Genomic DNA, 23,778 nt, shown 5'->3' on the forward strand with positions numbered 1-23,778 from the left:
GAGAAGAAGGGGAAATAAACCTCTTTGGCTGGAGTAGGGTCCGGGTGAGCAGATTTCCTTATCCGGGAATCGCAGGCGGGGCGGCCATTGGTTCCGAGGATCACGTGGGCCCCTAACTTTGTTCACTTGACAGTAAGTAGGAGGGCTTTCGGAAACAGGAAAACGAGTCAGGGGTCGGAATAAATTTTAGTATATTTTGTGGACAATTCCCAGAAATTAATGGCTATGAGTTCTTTTTTGATCAACTCAAACTATGTCGACCCCAAGTTCCCTCCGTGCGAGGAATATTCACAGAACGATTACCTACCCAGCGACCACTCGCCGGGGTACTACGCCGGCGGCCAGAGGCGAGAGAGCAGCTTCCAGCCGGAGGCGGGCTTCGGGCGGCGCTCGGCGTGCACCGTGCAGCGTTACGCGGCCTGCCGGGACCCTGGGCCCCAGCCGCCTCCGCCGCCGCCCCCGCCGCCCCCGCCACCGCCCGGGCTGTCCCCTCGGGCTCCTGCACAGCCGCCGTCCGGGGCCCTCCTCCCGGAGCCCGGCCAGCGCTGTGAGGCGGTCAACAGCAGCCCCCCGCCGCCTCCGTGCGCCCAGAACCCCCTGCACCCCAGCCCGTCCCACTCCGCGTGCAAAGAGCCCGTCGTCTACCCCTGGATGCGCAAAGTTCACGTGAGCACGGGTGAGTGCGTGGGCACCCCTTCCCCCTCCCACCCCCGGCGCTTTACACCAAAGGGACCTCAAGGCGTGGGGGTGGGGGGAGCCAGGGGAAGCCAATTGTCCCCGCTATAAACTCGCCATTGCCAGAGATTTACGGTCGCCTGTTTTCAGAGCCACATAATTACATCCCCCATAAATTTTTATGGCCTGGTGGGCCCCGCGCCTTTGAAGTAGGTTCCCCATCCTCTGCCATTCTCACCAGCGACTTTTTCGCCAGGGAGATGCAGTCTCAGTGAAGTTGGAAATTGGGGAGGGGTGTGAGAGGTGGGGGAGGAGAAGGGGGAGGAGGTAATCTGTATTTAAGCGGAGAGTTGAGTCAACTCCCAGTATTTATTTTTTCCTTTCTTTCCTCTAGTTTGGCTTCTTGGCTAGTGGGCAAAAGTTTTTACTGGGGGCAGGCACTGCTTGGAATCGGAACATAGAGGGTGGGAACTAACAGAAAGGTTTAGTTTAGGGAAGCCCCCCTCCCTCTTTCACCCTTCATTCTCCCATCCCGGGCCCCAGGCCAAGTAGGGGGAGAGAGGAGCGATTAAAACCTTGTGAAGATTCCTCACTCCTCCCCGCCCCCTCCCCAAACAACAACGTCGTGACCGCACAGTCGCCCAAAACTTAAGAGGTCTCTTTCTCCTCCTGGGGTCCCGCTTTCTCCTTCGTCCCACCCCCTCTGGAGGAAGAAGAGGTGGCGGGAGGGGGGGGGAGACACTGCGTTAGCTGGAGGAAAGGGCTCCCCCTCCTCCTTTTCGGGGCAATAAAACTTTCTCTTTTCCCTCTCTCTGTGTGTGTCCAGTCAACCCCAATTACGCCGGCGGGGAGCCCAAGCGCTCTCGGACCGCCTACACTCGCCAGCAGGTCTTGGAGCTGGAGAAGGAATTTCACTACAACCGCTACCTGACACGGCGCCGGAGGGTGGAGATCGCCCACGCGCTCTGCCTCTCCGAGCGCCAGATCAAGATTTGGTTCCAGAACCGGCGCATGAAGTGGAAAAAAGACCACAAGTTGCCCAACACCAAGATCCGCTCGGGCGGCACCGCAGGCTCAGCCGGAGGGCCCCCTGGCCGGCCCAACGGAGGCCCCCCCGCGCTCTAGTGCCCCCCTTGTAGGAGCCGCGAACCTCGGGGCGGGGGTGGGTGGCGAGCTCGGGGGTGGTTGGGGGAGACGAGGGAGGGGACCCTGGGGCCTGGGCCCGAAAAAGCCTACCTGCCCTCCCCCACTTTGTCTATTTACACGAATAAATGCGGAGGAGGGGGGAGGGGAAGCTTTATTTATAGAAATGACAATAGGGAGCCGGGCGAGGCCCCCCAGAAGCAAGGTTCAAGTCTCTTGCTTTCTTCCTTAAAAAAAAAAAAAAAAAAAAGAAGAAGGAAGAAAGAAAAAGACAGAAAGAGAAATAGGAGGAGGCTGCACTCCTCATTTTCAGCTTTGGCGAAGATGGATCCACGTTTCATCTTTAATCACGCCAGGCCCAGGCCCATCTGTCTTGTTTACTCTGCCGAGGAGAGGACGGGCCTCGGTGGCGACCATTACCTCGACACCCGGCTAACAAATGAGGCCCGGCTCGGCCGCCGCCGCCTCTGCTGCTGCCGCTCTCGGAAGACAGTCTGGATTTTCTTTCTTTGTCCCTCATTCCTGAAACCCAGCGAAAGCATCCTCTGACTGCCAGATAGCACAGTGTTTTGGCCACGGTAACAAACACGCGCACACAACGTCCTTTCCCCTCCATGCCCGTTCACCCCCCTTCCACCTTGGGGCCGGGGTAGGGACGACAGGCTGGGGACAGGTGGACATAGGGTGCCTCGGCTGCGCAGGAGCAGGGCAGGGTATTTGAGTCCGAGAGAAAAAGAGGACCCAGAGACTGGGAGGGCCCTCCTTTGGAAGGTCAAGCCATGCCTGGCTGGGTGAGAGGCCAGTTGCCTTCTGGGAGCTGGACACAACCCTCTCCCCAATCAAGAGTTGTGCAGTGGAGGCCTTTTCTCCTAGATTGAAAGTGAATGTGAAACTAGGCAATAAAATGCCCTTCCCATCTGGGAGATAAGGTTACAGAGACCTCTCCCATAGTTTATCATTGTTGCATTGATGATGATGATGATTATTAATTATTATTATTATTATTATTTTATGTCATGTGCGTCTGTCCTCTCTCCTATTCTCTTTCTGACATTCCAAACCAGGCCCCTTCCTAGTCCTGGGGCTGCTTGAGTCTAGAACCCTTCGTTGGTGTGAAAATGTGTGTCATGTATAGAGTGACAATAGAAATAAATGTTTGGTTTCTTGTGATCAGCACGGCGTGTTTTTGTTGAAATCTTGATGTTAAGATGCAGACCGATGCCACCCAGTGTATATTTTAAGTACCCCAGTCCATTCGGCCTCACATTTGTGTGGTTGAGGAATTTTTTCAAAGGATCCAATGGGAATTTCTATCTCAGAGGACTGCAAATTGTGGTAGCTGGTGTGTTTTCCTTTTGGGGTGGGTGTGTTTTGTTTGGGGTTTTTTATTTTTTCCCTCTAGTCCAAAAATGGATTGAAAGGACTGGGAGGGCTGACTCCAATCCCTAATGGGGAGAAAATGTTTCATTGTAGGACACAAGAGGCTTAAGTATGGCAAAAGCTTTCATATGGTGATTTATTTGTCATAACCAAATAAAATGCGGTTAAAGCTGTCTCTTTCTAGACAGACGGCTCTTTGCTTATTAAAGTTGCGAGGGAGGATTCTGCGCGGCTGGCCTCTTTCCTCCCCGTAAGAAGGTATCCTTTTCCTCTGAGGTGTTTAAGGCTTTAATGAGTCTAATTTTTTGCACAGATGTTTCTGGGTGTTTGCAGGTTTTCAGAGTATTTTTATATTACAAAGGAGCTAGCCGGTGCCATAGCTCAAACTCTGACAAGCAAATAGATAATCAAGAAGACAAATGGCCTCTTTTGTGAAGCCCTGCTCCTGTATTAATTTTCATTTTCTTTCTCATAGAAAGTATCGAAAGTATGACTGGGGACCAAATAGCTTTCTGTCTCTGAGGTCCCAGTCACCCCTAGAATGGAATGGGGGAAGGGGGATAGGGTGCAAGTGACCCTCAGAAACTCTGGGGAGGCCTGGGCCACTTTGGGGTCAAGCCCAAGAGAAGTTCTAAGGCTCTGGTCTCGGACTCTGATGGCCCCAGGTACAGCCATCCTGCCCCCCAAAATTTCAGGGCTCTGGAGAGCAAATGCAATTCAAAGTCGTTCTACACTCCCATCTGCCTTCAGAAAATAAAATTAGCCAATTCCACCAGCACATTTTACTGTTATTTCTTTTGCGTTGTTTCTCTGGTGTGCAGCTCCCAGGTGTTTGAGGCTGGGTAGGGCCCCAGGACAGACTGGCCCGGGGTCCACCGCACGGGAAGGGGTGTTTGAACCGCCCGTTTCAATGCTGCGGGGAAACTCTTAGCAAATCGCCTGGACCTGGAGGTTGAGAGCAGCGAGCTTTGTTTTCAGTAGAATCGCTGGTATGATGTTTAGCTGCCCAGGGATGCAGCCGCCTTTCCCTTCTAGAGGGGGAAAACAGTTCCTAAAAAGCATATTCCACCCCCCCCCCAGGAATGTCTCTATAGAACCAAATCAAAGCTGCCCTTAGGAAGGTATGAATAGAATAAAAAAAAGATTTCTATGGAGCTTAAAGTTCACAGCCATTCTGTGTAGACAAGAGCTAAGAAAAATGTGAGAATTATACAGAAAACCATTAATCACTTCTTTTCTTTAAATACGTATCCTCTCTCCTTTGTTATTATTCAACAGCAAATCTCCGCAGACCGGCTGTTGGGGGAAAAAAGTGTTAGCCGCCACTCCCGGATCTGCAAGGGGGAAAAAATTTGGAACCATAAAGTTGAAAACTTTTTTCTCTCAGTTTGGAAGAAGCTGTTCGTCATGAATGGGATCCGTGGAGTTCAGGCCAGAGGAGGCGAGAGGCGCAAAGGTAACAAAGCCCCCGCCTGGGTTGGCTTTTTTTTTTTTTTAATCGTTTTATGAGCTCTTTTTACAAGGGAAAGAAGAAATACTCTCTCGCCTCCTTTTTCTTTTTCAACTATCTTCACAGGGTTTTTATGGTGAATGCTTGGTCCTGTTTTGATGCCTTTTATGATGACAGATGCTTGGGTCAGGGACTGACACCTGGAGAGTGTTTGAACTGATTGGGACTGAGGTGTTAGGGTCCCAGAAAACTCCCAGAAAAGATAGGGAGGCAGTTGAGAAGTGCTTTCTGGTTTTAGAAAATGCAGTAGGGCCTGGGGAGCCCCAGCATGTGTGTGTGTGTGTGTGTACTGAGTTGAGGTGCACATGTGGCCTGTGGGCTCCATAAGTCTGCTTGTCTACGCTGGGGGCTGGTATCCCACAGATCTATATACCGGTGAGTTGTTGTCACTGCTACCTCCTGGAAAAATGGAAGGCAGTTTTTGGATGAAAAATCCCAACCTCAGAGTGGGTATAGTTGGATGTCTTCAGTTTTTCTTTTTGTGTCTAGCTTGGGGTTCTAGACAAATATTTGTCACTCTCTGGAGCAGGAAACTGTTCTGCTTGCAGGCAAGGTTCGTTGACGCCAGAATCTTCCTCTTCGACTCTGCCCCCTCCCTTTTTCCTGAAGGCTCAGAGTTTAGTTTGCTTTCCTTTTGCTCTCTTGGCTTGGGGGCTCTGTTCCCCGCTCAGGGGCCCTGCTTCTGAGGGTGAAGGAGCCAGTAGGCTCTGCCTCAGACCAGAATGTGCTGGCCTTTTTTCCTTGGGACTCACTGAGGGTTTGGAAGTAGGAGGCCGGCAGGAGAGAGAGTTCATGGAGAGGCCACGTTTTCTAGGCGATTAGCTCAGTATTAGAACCACAAAATGACCTCGGAAGCCCCTTGACCTCTCTGAGACTGGACATTGTGTTGGCTCTTGCCTCCTGCCCAGAAGGGAAAGTCACACCTCTGCAGCGAGGGGTCCTTGGGCTGTTGCATGTCCCCTCTCCACCCCCCACTAGACTTCAACCCCCCCTTTTTTTTTCTATCTTGAAGTTTCTGGATTATTTTTCTATTACTGTCCATTGAAGAGAAAATGCGCAAAAAAAAAAAAAAAAGTAGCTCAGCTAGGGGAGGGAAGTAGGGTGCTGGTTTCTCTTTCTGTGCAGAGCTCCTTTTCTCAGGCAGATTCACACCCCCCCCATCCACATCCAGTTCACCCCTCCTCCTTTCCTGTCCCTTTGGAGGGGGCTGAGGGAAGAAAGACAAAGGGAGACAGATATGAGAGGTCCAGGGGCTTCAGAGGGCTAGGGGAACAAGCCCCTGGCTCCTAAGGAGAGAGAGGGCCCCTGTTGTGGTTACTGTCTCTTGAGGTCTGTTCTCCAAATCCACAGATTCTTGACCCATTTTCTGAAGTCCCTTTGTTTAGGAAGCTATTTCTATAATCACGGTCACCCCCTTCTCCATTCTCCAATCCCACTCCAGCTACACACAGTGCCCACAGAGTACCTCCCCACCAACAGAGCAAGAGTGATGGGAGAAGGGTCAGTGTAGGCTGTCTGATCATTTTCAGGGACAGCTGTGCCACGTTAACCAAAGTTTCCAACAACTTTTAAGAGATGCATGGAGGATTTGCTAAGATGTGAACTCAACAGAGAGCCTTTCCAAATCTGAATTCTATTTGCTGTATCTTAAAAAATCTATACCAGCAGCCATCCTCTTAGGAGGGGATAGAGACAAAGAGAGAGACAGACAGACTCCAGCTGGGAAGAGGAAATGTTCCCTTGAGTTAACACTAGGAGAAACAGAACCTTGCTGGGATATATGTGGGATGTTGGTTTGCATTTTGTAAATTGTCTCCTGTGTTGGGGACTGTCTCAGACAAGCAATAACTGGCCTGGCATTGGTTGGTATCCTCTCCTTTGTCCCTGGGTGGCTTAACAAGTGCAGGGGCTGGTGGCCTTGGTAAGAAAAGGGAGCCAGCAGAAAGGCAAGCTGGACTCCTGAAATGAAAATATTTGGGACTCAGGGGAGATGTGCACCCATAACTCCTCAGAGCAGATAACCAGTTGTGAGCTCTCTGTAGGCTCAGGTGACAAAGATCTAGTCACCTGGGTCTTTCCAACCTACTTTCTGCCATGTGAGGATTACAGGTCCACCAAAGGAAAAGGGAAGGCTGGGGTTCCTTCAAAGGGGAACTGAGCATTTCCCCCACCCTCACTGCCAGACCCCCAACCTCTGTAGAGCTGAGTGCTGCCGGCAGGCTCCCCAGCCCCTTGGGCTCACCTTCTACAATTCTAGCGGCCACCTCTATCCTCCAAACCTTTGGATCTCTCTTCATCCAGTTCGTCGGCCCTCCCCACGCTCCCTCCTCTTTGCACCCGCCTGGGCAAAGTGGGGTTGCCCGACTAGCCTATGCCGGCCGCCGCTGGGGCCGCCCCAGTGCCCGTGGTGGGTCTCCCATGGAAGCGGCGGCCCCGGGAGGGGGGTCTGGTTGGAAAGCGGAGTTGGGAAGTTTCCCAGCGTGAGTTGAGCGCTGACGGATTTGTGATCGGCCATAAAACCGGCGCGTTCAGATTCGTAAATCAATCTCGCCTTTCTCACAATATAAACGTTCGCTTTATCGGCAGCAAGGCTCTGCTCGCGCCCCGGCGCTTGTTTATTTGAACATGGACATTCCCAGGATCCGAAAAGAGTGTGGGCATTTGAACAGAACCTGCCCGGCGTGCCTCCGTGTCACCGGCTTTTCTTTAGCTCGTCTTTAAAATGAATTTACCAGTTTTGAGATTGGTGTCTTCCCATGCTCCCCGCATATTCTCTCCTCTCTTCTCTGCTACCCCCGCTCCCGCCCTGTATTTTTCTTTTAGACTTTAGTGGCCTGCTTTTCTTGGGGGGAGGGCAGTTTTAATGGATTTCTCCGGCCAGGACCTTGCAGGGAGTTCCCCTCGCTGGAGCCGGGCTCGCGGCTGAATTCAATACCAGTCTGGGTTTTGTATCTGCACAATCAAAGCCGATCACCCCCCTACAGAGCCCGGGCCCGCCGGCGCCCCACCCGAGCGTTGAGAGCGGTATTCTTAGGGGACCAGGCCGGCCCAGTGCTCGGCCGGGGGCCCGCTCCGCTGCTCCCGCTGGACCCAGACACCACCTGGGTTGGCGGTCTCTTCAGGGGTGGTGAGGGCACCTGGGTACTCAACCTTCTCCCCCTCGAGTCGCTTTTGGTTGAGACCCCTCCAGATAAACCGCTGGCGGCTCCTCGGCCCCCTGCCCCCGCCCCAAACCACATCTGTTCTTCCCTGTCCGCCGGCCCCTGCGGCTGCCCCAGAGCTGCTGAAGATAAGGCTGGAAGTGTGGGCTGGGCGAGGGGCTCCTTCAGGAATGTCTTCTCTGCTTCCCTTTGCAACCCCATCCCACACCGTGGCCAAAGACTCCGATTCGATTCTGGGACTCTGGTCATATCTGGTCTGCTCCTTCTGGCGCCAAGCTGTATGTGAAGGTTTGGAGGGATGTTTTGTTTTGTTTATATCTGAGATGAAGAAGTCTGTGTATGTTTCTCTCTCTAGGCAGAGGGGATGGATTTCTTCTATCAGCACCGATGTTTAACCCTTCAATATGAAACCCCTCATCTTTTTCCTATTGATCTCTCCATTGTCTGCTGATTGGAAGCTGGGCGGGGGGGGGTCAGTTACTAGTACCTGGAAAATAGGAACTGGCCTGTCAGGCCAACTTCAAAGCCTCTTTCTTCCCTCTCCTCCCCTCCAGTTCAAACCTCTAGCTATCTTCAGTGGTGTGTTGTGGGTGGGGAGGGACTGAGGCAGGGTGTGACATAAGTACCCAGAGATTGAGCTCCCACTTCTTTTGTGTAGGAATCTTCTCACTCCAGGTCTTTGTCTCTAGAGCGCATTCTCAATAGAATTTGGTTCCCTGTAACAGTAACAACACAAGGAAAAAAAGTCCCCCTTGTGGTTACTCTCAACTCTGGAAGCTCCCAAGTCATCTCTTCACCCTGTCCCTTTTCTGCCCTTTCGAAAGGTACCACAAAAGATTTTTTTAAAAGGAGAATTAAAGCCAGAAACCCCCTTCTTTATACACATATAATCTGGATCTATGAAATGTTTCTTTTGAAGCTGGTCCCTTTAGAAATTTTGTTGGTCATTTAAGGAAGACAGGGAGTATGCCCCACTAAAATATCCTAGGAGTGATGGTAAAATAGAGTTGGGGAGAATGTTAATGTTAAAGGATGTAGAGAGAGCAACTGGATGCTGAGAAATCCAGGGGCTTGGAGAAGGACTCTGTGCCCATCCCACCCCACCCCCCCAGACGCCCCTGCAGACTATTTCTGCACCTTCACAAACTAAGCAGAAGCAGGAGGAGAAGGGAGAGAGGAGAGGTGGGCTGTGGGTAAGTGTGTGTCTGGGGGGGATGCTGGTTAGGAAGTGTAGAAACAGCAGATACAGATATGAATGTGGGAAAGAGAACTGGCTACTATTCCATTGGTGGGTTCGGGGAAACCTATTTCGCAGGAAAATTTCTCCTCCTGAAGGGGAAGGTCATAGTGGTCCTTTGAGCCTGAAATCGAAAGACCCCCTTCCCCCTCCTGGTCACGTGATTCATTAAATAATTAATGCCGAGGTTGCAGAATAGATATGTATTCGTCAGGAAAATCACAGGCTCGGTCTCCCTGTTTCTGACGTGCAATTCAACTGTCCTTTGAAAAACAAGCCTGTACCCCGAGAAAAAAAAAGAGAGGGGGAGAGAGAGGGAGAGAGAGAGAAAAAGAGGGAGGCAGCAATAAAACAGCCCCGCAGCCGGAGCCACACCGCGGGCTGGGGTATTGTAAGTAGAAGGGATTTCTCACTACCTACCGCGTCTTATATGTCCATGTAAATTTATTGTTTGTTATTAATGTTATTGTCGTAAAATGTGACAAATAGCCATCTTCATTTCCTGCCATTTCTCTTCACATGGTGCTCTGTGTGTTTGTACCCATTGAGGCATTGCATGGAGATTTTAGGAATATTCCTCTTCTCTATCTCTCTCTCTCTCTCCCTCTCCCTCTCCTCCAACCTTTTTCTTGATTTATAGCAATATGGGTGTCAGCTTCTCGGCCGGCATGCCAGCCATTGTGTGTGTGTGTGTGTGTGTGTGTGCGTGCGTGCGCGTCTGCGTGTGTTTGTGAGCGAGTTGTGTTGTTTATGGCCATGTCTTCGATAAATCATTTCTCACAGAAAATGATGTGGAAGCTGGGCTATTTCTGCGGCCGGGAAAGAGTCACTCTCGGAGGCACTTCCTCTCTCTCTGCTCTGCTCCCAGGAGTTGGTTATTTCAGACGATTTACAGTAATATATCAGCAGTTAATATGAAAGCTCTATAGCTGGAGGTCTTAAATTACAGCATCTGTGATTATCAATTAAGGCGAGATTTGTATAAATTTGGTAAACTAGAAATGCCTCATTGGCATATAAACCCAGTCAAAGACCACGACCTAATATAAAAATTATATTTGTGAGCCTGATAACAGCCAACATTCCTGCAGCAGCAGACAGAGCTTCATTTTTCAGTGGTTCCCCTCCAGGAGTTTGGCTGCTCCGATGCTGCCAAGGGTAAAGAACCCAACTCTGAAGGCAGGAGGAGCCTGGGGGAAAGAAAGGTGGAGGCAGGAGAAGAAATTACTGAAGTTGAAGGCAAAGATGTTTGCAATCCATGGGGACCAAAAAGAAGTCCTCTGCAACTGGAGGGGGCTGGAGGGATTCGGTTATAGTGTTCAAGCTCAACCTATAGGACTGACCTGTATGACAGTGTTGCTAGTGGGATAGGAGCTACCCAAGCTGGGGGAGACAATGGAGGCAGAGGCTGAAGGGCAGGGAGGGAAGCTGAAAGCTTTGGCCCCCCACCCTTCTTTCTAACAAAACAAGGAAGTGAATTCACACCCTAGTAGCCTTCCTTCGACCTCCTGAAACAAAGAAAGTTTCCTCAGCGGTGAGGGCCTGTGTGTTGAGGGCTAAAGGAGGGAAAAGTTCTCTAAGTTTTTCTAGAAGAGAAATGTTTCCAGGTGGTCTCAGAAAGTTGGAGAGCATTTCAGGACACAGGGTGTGTTCCTCTCCATAAGTCCCCATCCAAAGAGGGAGTAAATGGGGTATAGATTGGGAGGGGGAGAGGTCATAGTACCTCCCCACTGGGGAGGGGTCTGCCGGTTGAGAGCAAAGCCAGAGGTGGCTTTTGGGGATGTTATGCACTGCCCCCCCCCAAAGTTGTTATGGAGGAGAGGCAGAGGGACAGAGCCTTGGCCAAGTTCCGTTGGGGTTGCTAGCATCTCCTTCCCTGGCTGGAGCCCAGCCAACTGACTTTATAGCCACTATTATCTGTGATACTTAACTCTGCCTGCTAGTGTAAACCTTTGAGCAGGAAAATTAGAGTGATGCCGCGCCCAGGTGTTAATTATTCATGGCATCAGCTATGCCTTGGAGTGGCTGCTTAGGGCCCAGTCCACCTAGGGGCTCACTCCCACGCCCTGCTCCAAGTGGGCACTGAGCCCTATCCTTGTTAACAGACAGCTTTTGGGGTGGTGGTAGGTGAGGCCTCCCAGTTTGCGAGTCTGGGTTGAAAAGGGCTTAGTGAGAAAGAGAAGGAGAAGGCCAAGACCCTAGGCTGGGATGGGTCAGGGCGAGTTACCTGGCCTTGCTAAAAGGAGCTGGGAAGAGACTGGATTCACGGGCAGCCTTGACAGGGCTGGAGATCATGGGGAGGTGGGAAGGACTGGAGGAGCAGCAGAGAGGCCTGAGGGATAGGGGGCTTCAGACCCTTCAGGCCCCCCATCCTTGGTGTTGGAGAAGCACTGCCCCCCCCCCCGCCCGCCCCGACCCCTCAGTGTAGGAAGCAACTATTTCCTTCTCCCTCACCTGGGAAGTGATGGGGGCAGGGGGTAAATGTGGAAAGGGAGAGTTCACCCTCAATCCAGTGCTTCAGGATTGAGGCTAAAGTCTTAGAATCCCTGAGCCAGGGGGAAGGGAACAGTTGGGTGTTGCTAGCTTCTGAGCTTAGCCTGTTTTGGAGGGTGGGGAATAGCAGAAGAAGGCTGAAGGGTTTGCTCCCTGAGACAGGCCAGAGCCCCCGAGGAGAGCTGGGACCCAACCTCACAGGCCCTTGCCCCTGTTCTTCCAACTCCCCTTTCTGCTGTTGCCCCTGTCACAGTGGAGGCCTGATATCTGCCATCGCCCCCCCTCCCCTGCTTTTCCTCTCCATTCTTTATGCCCCCTTCATGTCTTTGTCTCTTCTGGCCCTGGGGATACCCCCTCCTCTTCTCTTCCCCGGGAGACAAAAGCAGGGAGAGCATCCCTCTCTACCATTATCTTTCAGTCAGTCTCTGCCCCCTTGCTAAATCTCCTTCTGTGAGGCCTGATGCCCTCCATCCAGGCATACAGGCCTACCCTCCAGATCAGCAGGTTTGTTGTTTTTTAAACATTTGGTTCATGTAGCCATGAAGTGCCCTGCTTCTTACAGTTCCGTACGCACACACACACACCCCATTGGCTTTTGTGCTGTTCGGGAGATGGGGCAAAATGTATTTGATAGAAGGGGCTTTAGGAAAGCTGCTGACTCTTATCTTCTCCCCAGACTCTGCTAGAGTCCACTTTTGTGTATATAATTATAGTGTTTATCTATGTGCCTTTAAGAAGCTGGGCTGCCAATGCTTTAATGAGCAGAGGAGTTAGAAAGATGAGGAAAGAAAGTTAGAAGGAAAAAAGAGAGGGTCCCAGAGAGAGAAGCAGCAGCAGTTTCCCTTTCTGAGGAGGGAGGTCAAGGCAGAGCCCAAGGAGAGGATGACAGGGAGAATGGAGACAAAGGCCACTCAGAGGGGCAGGGAGGCTGTCCTGGCAGAAGGCACCCCCAACTTGGATAGGTACATACACGAGAGTTAAGTGAGAAGGGAAGTGGAAAGGAAACCACTCACTTTGGCCCCCTTCTCTGTAGGAGATGTCTCCATGGCAGAAGGATGAGTACCCCCCGACTCCCAGGAGGACAGGGCCCTGAGACCAAGGGCTCCACATTACCCAGAGGGGTAGCCTAATCGAGTCCAGAAGTGATTTCTGGAGATACTCCGAAGTTGAAGTCCTTAGCAAAGCCCCATTCAAATTCACTAAAGACAAAGAGAGAAGCAGGGTGTGAGAAGACAAAAAGACTGTGAGGAAGGGACAGAGACCACAGAGATGGTTAGAAAAGGCAGAGAGAGAGAGAGAGAGAGAGAGAGGGAGGGGGGAGAAAGGAGAAAAACAAATAGAGATAGACATGCAGAGAAAGAGCCCATCCCCTTGGGGTGGGCGGCATTGAGGAAAGGACTGTAGGGTCTGGAAGCTCCTCCAGGCTCTGTGCCTTCTCACAGGCAGCTGCCCAAAGCCGAGGCCATCCCAGAAGCAGCGTCTCTAGAGTAGGCCCTGGGGTGCTGAATCAGGTGTGAAGCAGCTGGGGTAGGAACTGGTGTTGGGAATGGCCAAGATGTCTTGGGCACTTCAAACTCCTCTTCCACCACCATCTTCAGTAACTTAAAGACTGGAATCTTCCCAAAGAGAATCCCACCCTGGGGTGGGCTGCTGGTTGTGTCGGTGTGTCACACCGGGACCCTGGGGCTCCTTCCTTGACCTGTTTCCCCCTCCTGCGTTTGGTCTCTTCTTTCCGTCTTCAGGGGCAGGGAGAAGTTGATCTTCCAGCAGCCTGAGAACTTTCCCTTTCACCTCCAATCCACATCTTCTCCCTTGAAGCCCTGGCCAGAACACAAGGATGTTACCCTCGCTAATCTCCTTCTTTCTCCATCTTTCTGGAAAGAAAAGGAAAAATGGAAAGTTTCCAGCAGCCTAAGCAGCTTTAGACAACTCCAGGGAAAATGGAAAACGCAAACCTTGCTTGCCTCTCCAGTCCCTCCCCTGGCCGCCACTGGGCTCCCCCCGTCGCGCCCCCCATGCTCCTGTCCCGTCCTGCTCAGAATGCTCTCCCTTCCCCTCCCTCCTCCGCCGGGCCGGACATATGGAACCCATTTCGCCGGTGACATTGAAGAGCCGCTGCGCGCCCGCCTTCCGCCATGGCGCCCCCGATTCCCCGCGCCCCGGCAGTCGCCGCTCCTCTCGCCCGGCCGCTCGGCCCGCTCACGCCTCGAAGCCTCGACCGGGCTCCGCGCCGGGCCCGCGCGCCTCCCGCAGCTCCACGCGCCCGGCCGCGCGCGGACTCGAAGGCCGAACAAAGCGGCTGCCGCGGCAGGCGGGCTGGGGGAGTGCTTCCGGGCCTCTCCTCGCCTCGGCCGGTGGGGCCGGGATGCTGCCGGCCGCTCAGCCCCCGCTGGCGACCCGGGCCCGGCCAGCCGCCTGCCGCTGCCCGCGCCCTAGCAGAACCGCACAGGTAGGTGCGGGCTCCGGACCGGGCTCGGAGTGAGAGCTGAGTGCCCGAGATCCCCGCGCCCGTCTGGGAGGACAGTCGGATTGGTGCGAGCCAGAGATGGGAGCGAGTTGAAGAGGCAGTGAGGGCGGGCGGGCGGAGGGTGCGGGTCGGTGTGCAGGAATGCGGGGTGTGGACAGGACCCGACTAGGGCCTGCGGAGCGCTGGGGTTCAGGAAGGGCGGTGGAAGCTGTGGGGGGTTTTCCAGGGGAATTGGGAGCTCCGGGTTGTGCGGCAAATGTGAGGGGCAGCTGCTGGAGTGAAGGGGGGGGGCTGGGTCCTGCTCCCAAAGTCCAGCTGCCACCATGGTCAGAGCCTACTAGCACCTCGCGGGTTTTTTGAAGCTGAAACTACAAGAGGCTGCGCTAAGGACGGGTGTTAAACTGAGAAGGTAGGAGACGGGGTGATTTATGGCTTCAGAGAAGCTGTGTTTACTCCCTGCCTCCTCTGGAAACCAAAAACCAAACAGAGCAGAGGCGGGAGAACCCTCTCTCTTTGGAGTGGAAGGCGATGCCAGGTTGATTCACTGGGATTTATTTTTCCAGATGTGGGGAAATGGTGGGAGCTGTCTCTTTGCAGGGGCAGGATGTGAGATGTAAGGAGAGTGTGCAAGCATACACGTAGGTGTGTTTTGTGTGAGTGCACATATGTATTCATTCAGGTCGGGGTTTGTCAGGTACAGCATCGCTTTACAAGTGAGCACACTGGCAGCTGCATGAGGACCTGATGTTCTCAGGTCTGGGTACCCAGGACCTGGTTGCTCTGGACGTTCTCTGTTGCCTCGTACCCTCGCCATGGGGGAGTGCTCCTGCAGTCTGTGCTTTCTTTCCTCCCACAGCCACACGCAGCAGTGCCCACTTGGCCTGGTCCCTGGCCCCTCTGTGTCATCTGCCCACGCCGCCTGATCTTCACTTTGAACCTTTAACTTTGCCATGCGAGACGTAGGAATTAGTGAGCACAGCTGGGTTGGGGAGAGGGGTGGGAGAAAAAGGCCTGAAGTGGTAGGGGCTGTTGGTGGTTTGAGGCTGGTGGGGGTTCCACTAGTACTGCTCAAATTCTCCCAAAATCTCTGTTTGGGAGGGAGCGGGTGAGTACAAAGGGGACCAGGGGAAAGGAGCCCAAGCAGGATAATGGGGGTGGGAGAAAAATATTTTGACCCCCAGATAGTTATTTCCGCTGGCCAGCCAACCGGTGGCTTTTGCATTTCTGTCCAGACACTGGGCTTTGCCTGGAAATTGTTTTGCATTAAATTTTCTCAGCCGCAGAATTATCTTTCCTCGCCTCCAGCTAAACTTGCATTTTTCCACCAGACACTTGGGCCCCGCACCAATGAAATCTGAGAGGAAGCGGCTGGGCCCTAAGTGGCTGTAATTTAATTGATTTTATCATAAATCATCAACTTGATGAAGAACCCGAGGTTTCAGTGAAGTAAATTGATATTAATGGGAGTTTCTTGAAATGCAAACTCGCTGCATTGTTGGGGCATTTTGAGCTGGGAGGTGGATTACATGTGTCCCAAGAGCAGAGAGCCGGTACCTGGAGCCCAGCACAGCTTTAGGGGGTCGGGAAAGCTAGCTTCGAGGGGCAGCTGCAGGCAGACAGGTTTCTGTAGGGGAGAAGGCAGAGAATGGAACATTGTTGGGGAGGGAACAGTCTGACTCCATGAACCCTGGCTGGTAGTCCTGGGAATGCTGGTCTCCCAGTGGGGGGAGGCAGTTGGGGAAGCTGGTAGGTGTGTGGGCAGAGTTGGGGGTCGGGTGAGAAGGCCAGGCTGGTACAATGGGTGCATTGACTCCTGGTTAAAAATTGCCAGGTTGAAGCCTTCCTCCTCTAATTACACAAATTAATTATTTACCGCTCAGGTTGCTATGTCTGAAAATAGTACTTTTGATTTGGTGATGAAGGTGGAGAATAACCCACCCTGGACACAGAAGGGCAGTAAAAACCAATGCACTAGACTCTGAGGGTTCAGGAGTGGGGTTGGCACTCAGTTGTGGGGGTGTAAGCATTTAAATTTCAAGAGGAAATAGTCTGATTTTGGATGAGATGGTGCCCATTATTATCTGAAATCAGTTTATGACTGCTTATTGTTATTCACTTTTACATCAGTACACAGAGAACCACACATTGTCAGCTCAAAAGGGAAGATCATTTAGCCCAAGCCCTCCCCTCCATACATGTGATCTTGCTTTAGGGATGGGAAAACTGAGGCCCAGTGAAGTCTGCTTCAGATTACACAGCCAGTCTGGACCACCTGGAATCCAAGCCTCCTGACTCCCAAACCTATCCTTTATGTACGACTTTAGGCAAGCCACTTCCTGGCTCTGGACCTCAGTTTCTCTATCTTTGGCAGTGGCAGCATTGGACAGGACACTCCCTGAGTTCTTCCCAATTCTGACCTTGAGTAACTCTCTAGTGCTTGGGAGCGACTCCTTTTTGTTGCTCCTGGGGTTCTGTGGGCACCTGAGTATAGAAGTCACTATGTGCATGCATATTTGCAGTATGCATGAAGTTTGTATATGTCCAGAGAAGTGCATGGTTATTCAGACTGACTCGAGGAAATCCACTGGAATCTGGACTATTCCTCCTCCTGAAGGTGTCCTTATTCTCAGCAGAGGAGAAGCCCAAGCCTAGAGCACTGGAGATAGAAAGCAGTGGGAGGGGCTAGCTGGCTGGGTTGGGCCGGGATTGGCATTTGAAGGGGAGCTAGGGAAGGAGGGGCTCAGCCTCAAAGAGCAAAGCACTTTCTCTGCCAGGATTCGGAGCTGAGGCTGGAGTTGTTGGGAATACAGCTTTTGAAGTCCCTCCAACACCAGGGCAGGGACCAAATTATGGTTTCAGCATTTAGATCTGAGACAGCAGACCACCATCACCACTCCCAGCCTCACTTTGCCCCGCTGAGCCTTTGGACGCAGGGGGCCATGGCATTACACCAGGTCTCCTCCCAGGGAAGCCAGGACAGAAGTCCTGCAAGGTGGATGACCCCTGTCTTCTTGCTCTTATTTTCCATTTCTTCTCCCAACTGGGAAAAAAAAAAAGACAAAATTCAAAAGAGGTGGGGGCTTCTCAGAAGTGGCCTGGATGTGAGAAGGGAGATTTCTTGTAGGATCAGGGATATGGGGAGGCTAGCAGAGGAGGGGCGGCTTCCAGACTGCCTTAGGAAGTGTTGTCAGGGATATGAATTCTGGTGGAAGAAGTGGGAAGAAAGGAGAAACAAATTCATTTTGGGGGGATTCTGGAAATCAGAGTTCCTAGCCAGATAATCCTGAGAGGAAATAGTCTGTTTTTGCCCGAGACTTCTTAAAGTCTCACCCCAAACCCTATTTGAGAGAAAGAAAAAAAACGAAAGGGCCAGCAGGCCCAGATTCTGGGCCTATCCCATTCTGACTTTGGAGTTTTATATTTGGAGGCAGTTCTGGAGGGCTTCCACTGATTGGTCATTAATCCCGTGAGTTATTGTCTGCTAAACAGAGGTCAGTGGGAGAGAGGCATCTGATCCGTCAGGAGAGACCTGCGCAGTCAGTCCCTTGCAGCAACTCCCTGGGTCCTGTACCTCCCCTGGCAGCTTCTCTCTTCCTTCCCCAGCAATCCCCCCCCAACCCCCCAACCCACCCCGACCCCAGGCACCCAGCTGTGCAAGATTTGCCCTTCTCCTTCTTGCCTTGCCCACCTTTTGTCTCGACATCCACAGGGGTGGGGTTTGTCAGGCCGGGACAGAACTTCTAGGTGAGGCGGGACCCCTGATACAGTGGAGCTCAAACCCAACTGGGCGCTGCCGCTCACCGTCTTGGTCCACGGGTGTAGGGGTGTAGGGGCACTGGCTCGGCCTCCTTGCTCACTGAACAGACTTTGCAAACCCTTATGGGAGCCTTGTTTTGTCTTCCTCTGTTTCTTGCCCCCACTCTTGGGGTTAGGGGAGAGTTCAGCTCAGAATTTACTTCTATTTACTTCAGTCTTGGTCTTTTTCTTCTTTGGATCTTGGCTTCTACTGAGCTGGGTGTACACCGGCCTCCGCCCAGGCGCGAAATCTTCCTTCCTCTGCCCCTTTGTTCCCACCGGCTCAGGCATCTTAGAAAGGTGGGAGTTCGGGATCCAAATACCAAGAGCGATTTGCAGTAGCATTTCCCACTTTCTAGCCCCCATCTTTGAAATTTCATTAATATTTAAAAGAGATGGAGATTCAGGGGTGTGTGTGTGTGTGCGCGTGTGTACTTTTCACGAGTCTCCGAGGCCACAGAGTTGGCCAGTGAATCTGGAAGAGTTTGGGACCCGGAACTCAGACAGGGCCAGAAAGAGATTGCTAAACGCCTCACCACCCCCAGCCCCACTGCCAGGTCCCGGCTTCTCAGGGAGCCTGGGGGGGCAAGTCAAATTTGGGGCTGGCTGAGCTGGGCGCTAGCCTGGGGCAGCGGTGGGGAAAATCCCTTGGTCATCCCAAGGCTGATACCAGAAATCGATTTTAAAGGAACCAGGCAGTTTGGCCTTATTGAGAGGAGAATTTTCGTTTGTTCTTTGATGATTTTTTGGGCGCAGAAGGAAACAGACATCTCCGGTGGCCTCCAAGCGTGCCCCCCCACCCGTGATTGCTCAAGGGGATTTTAAGGGCCCGGTGTCTGGGTACTGGGCATGGATTAGGAGTAGGGGAGTAAGTGGTCTAGCTCTGGGGAAATAGGAAAGAATGTCTATGAAGGGGGGCATTTTCTCTGATTTTTGCCTTTATTATTAATTTCTAAGGTTTCTGTGTCTTACTCTTTCTCTTAAAATTAAAAAAAAAATTTGTTTCCCTCTGTCTCACACACACATACACAGACACACACGGTAAGTTGCCCAAGTTTCCCCACTTGAATCCAGGAAGAGATTGTTCCCTCTTCTCTCTCTAGTCTCCCCCTAAATTATGACTTCACTATCAGAGATGATAAATCCCTCTCTCCTCCTTTTCCAGACCTCAAAGTCTTCCCTCCAATCCCACTGGTGTTTCCTACCCTAATTTTCCTGCCCAGGCTCCTCACCACCCGTCTGTCCCTTGCAATTTGGAAGGTCTCTAGCCTGCAGACGTACCTCAGACGAAAAGGGTATCCTGGAGCTGCCATTCTACTTTTCATCCCCCATCCTCCCAGCCCCCAAAAGGGGCTCTCTGCCAACCAAAAATCTCCGGAAAGGAATAATAAAGTCCAGAAGGAAACCAAACTGGGATCTAATTGTGTCTCAAGCATTTGGAAGGGGCTTTGCTCTCAGAATTACTTAAGAAGTCCTTACTCTATTTCTTACTGCATTTGGGGGCGCATGTCCTCTGAAAATTTGCTCCAGGTTAGCTTTCTTCCTCGCAGCCCTCTTTTTCGCTCCCACTCTACTGCACTCCATCTCCTTGTGTAGCCAGAAGGGACCACAAGAATCCAGGCTCAGAGCGGGGAGGGGTCCACTGTTGTGTCTGGAAAAACTCCTCTGCCCTTGGCTTAGCTCCAGGCTGATCCTCTTGCAGGCTGACTGGATGTCCCTGGGTTCTCTCTTACTCATTGGGGCGAAGCCGTTCAGGTCCCACAAGTGACCAGATCCTCCTAGCCTCTTAACTTCTCAATGACTCTCTCTTTAGTGGCAGTAACAGCTAGAAGAGTTGGAGGGTCTGAGGTACATTCTTGACTTTTTAATGTGGGAGGGGAAAAGATCCAAAGGTGCTGGTCTCTTAAACCTCTAGAAGCCTCGTGAGTGAGTCACTGACCCACCAGGCCTAGAACTACGTAAGGTCCAATCCAACAGGTCTCTAACCAGGGTCTGGAGATCTCAGGACAGACTCTTTGTAGCCTTGACTGCTTTCTCTAAGGGTCCTGGCTTGAGCCCCAGCAGTGTGTCCAGCTTGGGTATTTTCTGTTCCTGATACTAATAAACATAGAAAAATGGCTTCCACCTTCCATCTTCACCTCCCCACAACCCTCAGCCACCAACTCTCTAGGCAGGCATTAGGATCCTAGAGACCTCACAGTAGGAGGAGACTCTTCAACTGGTTCCTTGCTGGAGGTTAGGAAGGCCAGAGTCCCCTTCTCCACTCCAGTTCATCAGGGCCCCAGGAAACTGGCTGTTCCAGCCCATGAAGTAAGCCTGACTTAGTGGGCCTGAAAGAAGTGGGGACTGGAGGAGGCCAGGGGCCACACCTTATGAGAGTAGACAGTAGGACCCTTTCTCAGCCCAAAGCAAAGCCAGTGAGTGGGGAGCTATGGGGTATGAGGGAAGCTTTGCTAGACACCGCCACCCTCTCCTGGAAGGGAGACAATAGCTGGAAACCATCTCTCACCTTTGTTCTCCCAGTCCCTTCTCTCCTGGTCCATCCAGATGGGAAAAAGCAAAAGCCAAGGATTCTAACCAGGACATCACAGGGTAGTAGCTGGCTCTGTCTACGCAGAGTTAAGAGAACAAGTTTTCCAAGCTGCCTTCGTAGAAAAGAGAAACTGCCAGACTTCTATTTTATCCTCTAAGCCCGGAGTCAGCAGTTCTGCCAAGCTGCAAACACTCCTGCTTTTGGAAAGGTCCTGGTGCTTTTTTTGTCTTTTTCTTCCGCCAGGAACGGCTCTTCCCCACCCCCGCCCCAAATCTGCAGACACCTACATTCTTGCCTCCTGTCTTCCTCCTACAGGCCTCCTAGCCTTTCCCTGCCCTTCTAAAACACACTCAAAGACAACTTGAGCTTTTGTAGTTTTCCTCACTTGTTTCAAGAGTCCTAAATCTTGCAAGAGCTGAGAGAAGTAAACAGATTTGTTCTGAACAATAATAATAATAAAAATAACTACCCTCCATCTCTTTTGCCAGTGCATTTAAAATTAAGGCATTTTGCTGGTTCTTTGAATCTTCTTAGAAGTACAAATGTCCTTATCACCTCTTAGCCCCTTCTGCCTATCCGGAGGTGAGAATCTTAACAGAAACTTCTCCGTGAAGTTCTTACAGCTTCTCTATTGCCAGCAGTGTCTGGAACTCAAGCTAAACACAAGGTCTTCCTTTTGTCACCCTCTCCTCAACCCCCCTCCCCTACAAGATGGTCTGGATTTTTGAAATAATCACTCACCGCTTGTTGTCTGTTCTCAAAAATGGGAGGGGGCTTTTGAAAAGAAAGCTCTGGTTCCCCCCACCCCAGGTTGGAAACCGGGCCAGATTTGCGGGGAGAGAGGAGGAATAGAGGGTGTGGGGGAGAGAAGAAACAGACTGCTGAGACTCAGCCACCAGTCCCGCAAGAGTGAAACTACTTAAAAAAAAAAAAAGTCCTAGTGTTCCCACTGCAAATGAATGCAGAGGGGCACCCAGGAACCATCCCCCCACCCCCGCAAGGCCAGGGCCTCCCAAGCTACTCTCTGCTTAGACAGAAGGGTTTACTAATGGTGGTGGTGGTGGTGGTAGTGGGGAACTGTGAACTCCACCAGCTTTGCCTTGTCTTTGAGCTCCTCTTCCTCCCCCACCAAAATCTGAATTTAAAAATTTACCTGTCCTTAAAAAACAAAAACAAAACTTAAAAGCTCTACCTCCTTTCCTTTCTCACTCTTTTTTTTTTTTTAACTGGGGGGGGGGGCGTTCAAAATACCCCCCTCCCCCATTACCACCATCACCTTCCTTCCTTATCAGGCATCTAAGCTTGCTAAAGGGGGAGAGGTGGGGGTGTGTGTGAGCTTGTGTGTGTGTGAGTGTGTGTGTCTGTGTGGTTTTTTCCCTGTGCAAAAGCAGAGGCCATTGTTACGGAGAGTAGGGCGTACCAGTCTTATAGGGCAACCGCACTGTGGCGGCTTGGCCGTGCCGGAGCCTGGAGCTGGATTCTCGGCGAGCTGAGCCGCCCGAGCACCTTTCGGTCTTCTATTTTTTTCCCGCTCCCCTACCCCCTCCCTCCTGCGCACCCCCGCTCCTAAGCCGAGTGAATTGAAGCGGACGCCGAGCGGCTCCTCCGGCCGGTCTGCCCCTCGGGCTCCCCAGCCGGGGTGGCTATTGGGGAGGGGGGCGACGCCGCTTTAAACAGTGGTCTTTTTTTCCTTTGCCTTCAAGGAGGGGAGATTTCTCGCCTGCCGCTCGCGCTGGGGCTCGATGTGAATATATATTATGTCTGCCTGTTCTCCCCTCGTCGGTGGCTAAGGTAAGCTGGACTGAAATAGGCTATCAGTTTGTGAATGGCGGAGAGTATGTCTCAATGATTTATGGCCCATATGACTCCAATCTCGGTTCAAGAAGAGTTCACAAGCTTTAAGCTTCCTTCCACGCAGCGACTCTCTCTCTCTCTCCCTCTCTCTCTCTCTCTCCCTCCCTCCCTCTCTCCCTCTCCCTCTCTCTTCCTGCTTCTTTCCTTTTCTCTTCTCTTTTCTTTCAGCAGCCAGATCTGGACTGAATTTTCGCCCGGCTGCTAAGAAGAGCCTAACCTTTTTTCTCTCTTCCTTTTTTGTTCTATTTCTCTTCTATTTTTTTTTTTTTAAGTCCTGGAAGGTGGCCTAGCCCCTCTCCCTGGTCTTCCCAGCTATTGTTACTCTCCCAAGCCTTTTTTGGGGGGGTTGCTTGGAAAAGTGGATTTCTTGGGGTGGCTCACCGCCCTTCTCCAGTGAGACCCTGGGGGAAGCCGGGAGCCACTGTCTCCTTCCCTCCCTCTCTCTCTCCCGAGAAGCCAGATGGAGCCTGGATTTTTTCAACATGGAGGCAAGGGAAATAGATGTGTTTGGCTTGGTAGAACTGCACCCCACCCCCCTTTTCCTGGATCCCCAGGTTTCGGATCCCCTCGGCACCTCTCGCTCCTCTCACTGTCCCATCAGCCGGGCCTCTGTGTGCGCCCTCCGGCCCGCCGGGCCTGGCAAAGTCCCGGTGTGGAGTTGCTAAGGCGCCTTTTAATTTAGTTACCTTCAGCGCCCAAACTTGCTGCTGCCCTAGGGCTGGTCCTCGGCCGGGTGTGCTTGGAACCTGCCGCTGCTAACCGTTTCTGCGTCCTGAAGGCTTCTCTTCGCCTCCTTGGGCCAACATAGCTTGTCGCCAGGCACCATGGCAGCAGCAGCCGAGACAGCCCGGCGGCGACAGAGGCAGCCAGGGACTAACTCCATCCACAAACCTTCCCGGCCCTTTCTGGCTGCCGGTGGAGCCTCCATTCTTTTCTATCACGCCTCTAGCTTCTTGCTTCCCACACTCGCCTGGCCTCGTTGCTGCAATGGTTTGCGAGTTCATTGCATGGGGAGCGACAGGAATTTCGGCCCCAGGCGTCTAGTCAAATTATTGTTTTATTATAACTATCATCATCATCATCATCATTACTGCTGTAACAATCATTTAGACTAAATAAAGCCAGGGCCCAGCCAGCCAACCCCCTCCAACGTTTTTATTTCATTCTCTTATCTATTAATAACAAACTCAACTGATGCCTGTTAATTAATTCCCCCTTCAACCAGGGCTGCTCCGAAGCTAATTTTGGTTAAATCATCAGAGGCTAATGGTAATAATAATAAAGGGATTGGGTCAGCCTGGTCAATTGAACTCCAGTTCTCCTCCCTGGAAGGACCTCCTGCTTTGCAGACCCCTGTGTGTTTCCCAGAAACAAATTCTTCCCAGAAACCAATCGGAACTCAGAGTTACCCGGCTCCCTTTTGAGTATAAATCTGTGCCATTAAGAAGGGGATTTATGTGTGAGAGGGATTTCCTTCACCTGGACTCCCTTTTTATTTTATTTCCTATTTTTAGTTTTCTTTAGAGTTGA

General features: G+C 51.9%; 2 protein-coding genes across 2 annotated transcripts in view; both read left to right on the forward strand.

The window, feature by feature from the left end:
• Nucleotides 1–23,778, forward strand: part of HOXB3 (homeobox B3) — a 40,354-nt gene that overhangs the window by 11,507 nt on the left and 5,069 nt on the right. The window contains exons 2-3 of the mRNA XM_012185970.5: nucleotides 4,477–4,654; nucleotides 22,098–22,185. The gene's annotated coding sequence lies outside the window, so the exon portion shown is untranslated. The remainder of the gene's footprint in view (nucleotides 1–4,476; nucleotides 4,655–22,097; nucleotides 22,186–23,778) is intronic.
• HOXB4 (homeobox B4) lies at nucleotides 132–2,991 on the forward strand. Its single transcript, XM_042255871.2, has 2 exons — nucleotides 132–676; nucleotides 1,502–2,991. Exons 1-2 carry the CDS (start codon nucleotides 220–222, stop codon nucleotides 1,798–1,800), a joined length of 756 nt encoding a protein of 251 aa, XP_042111805.1. The 5' UTR covers nucleotides 132–219; the 3' UTR covers nucleotides 1,801–2,991.

The sequence above is a fragment of the Ovis aries genome, chromosome 11 (assembly GCF_016772045.2).
Source record: "Ovis aries strain OAR_USU_Benz2616 breed Rambouillet chromosome 11, ARS-UI_Ramb_v3.0, whole genome shotgun sequence".
NCBI lineage: Eukaryota > Metazoa > Chordata > Mammalia > Artiodactyla > Bovidae > Ovis > Ovis aries.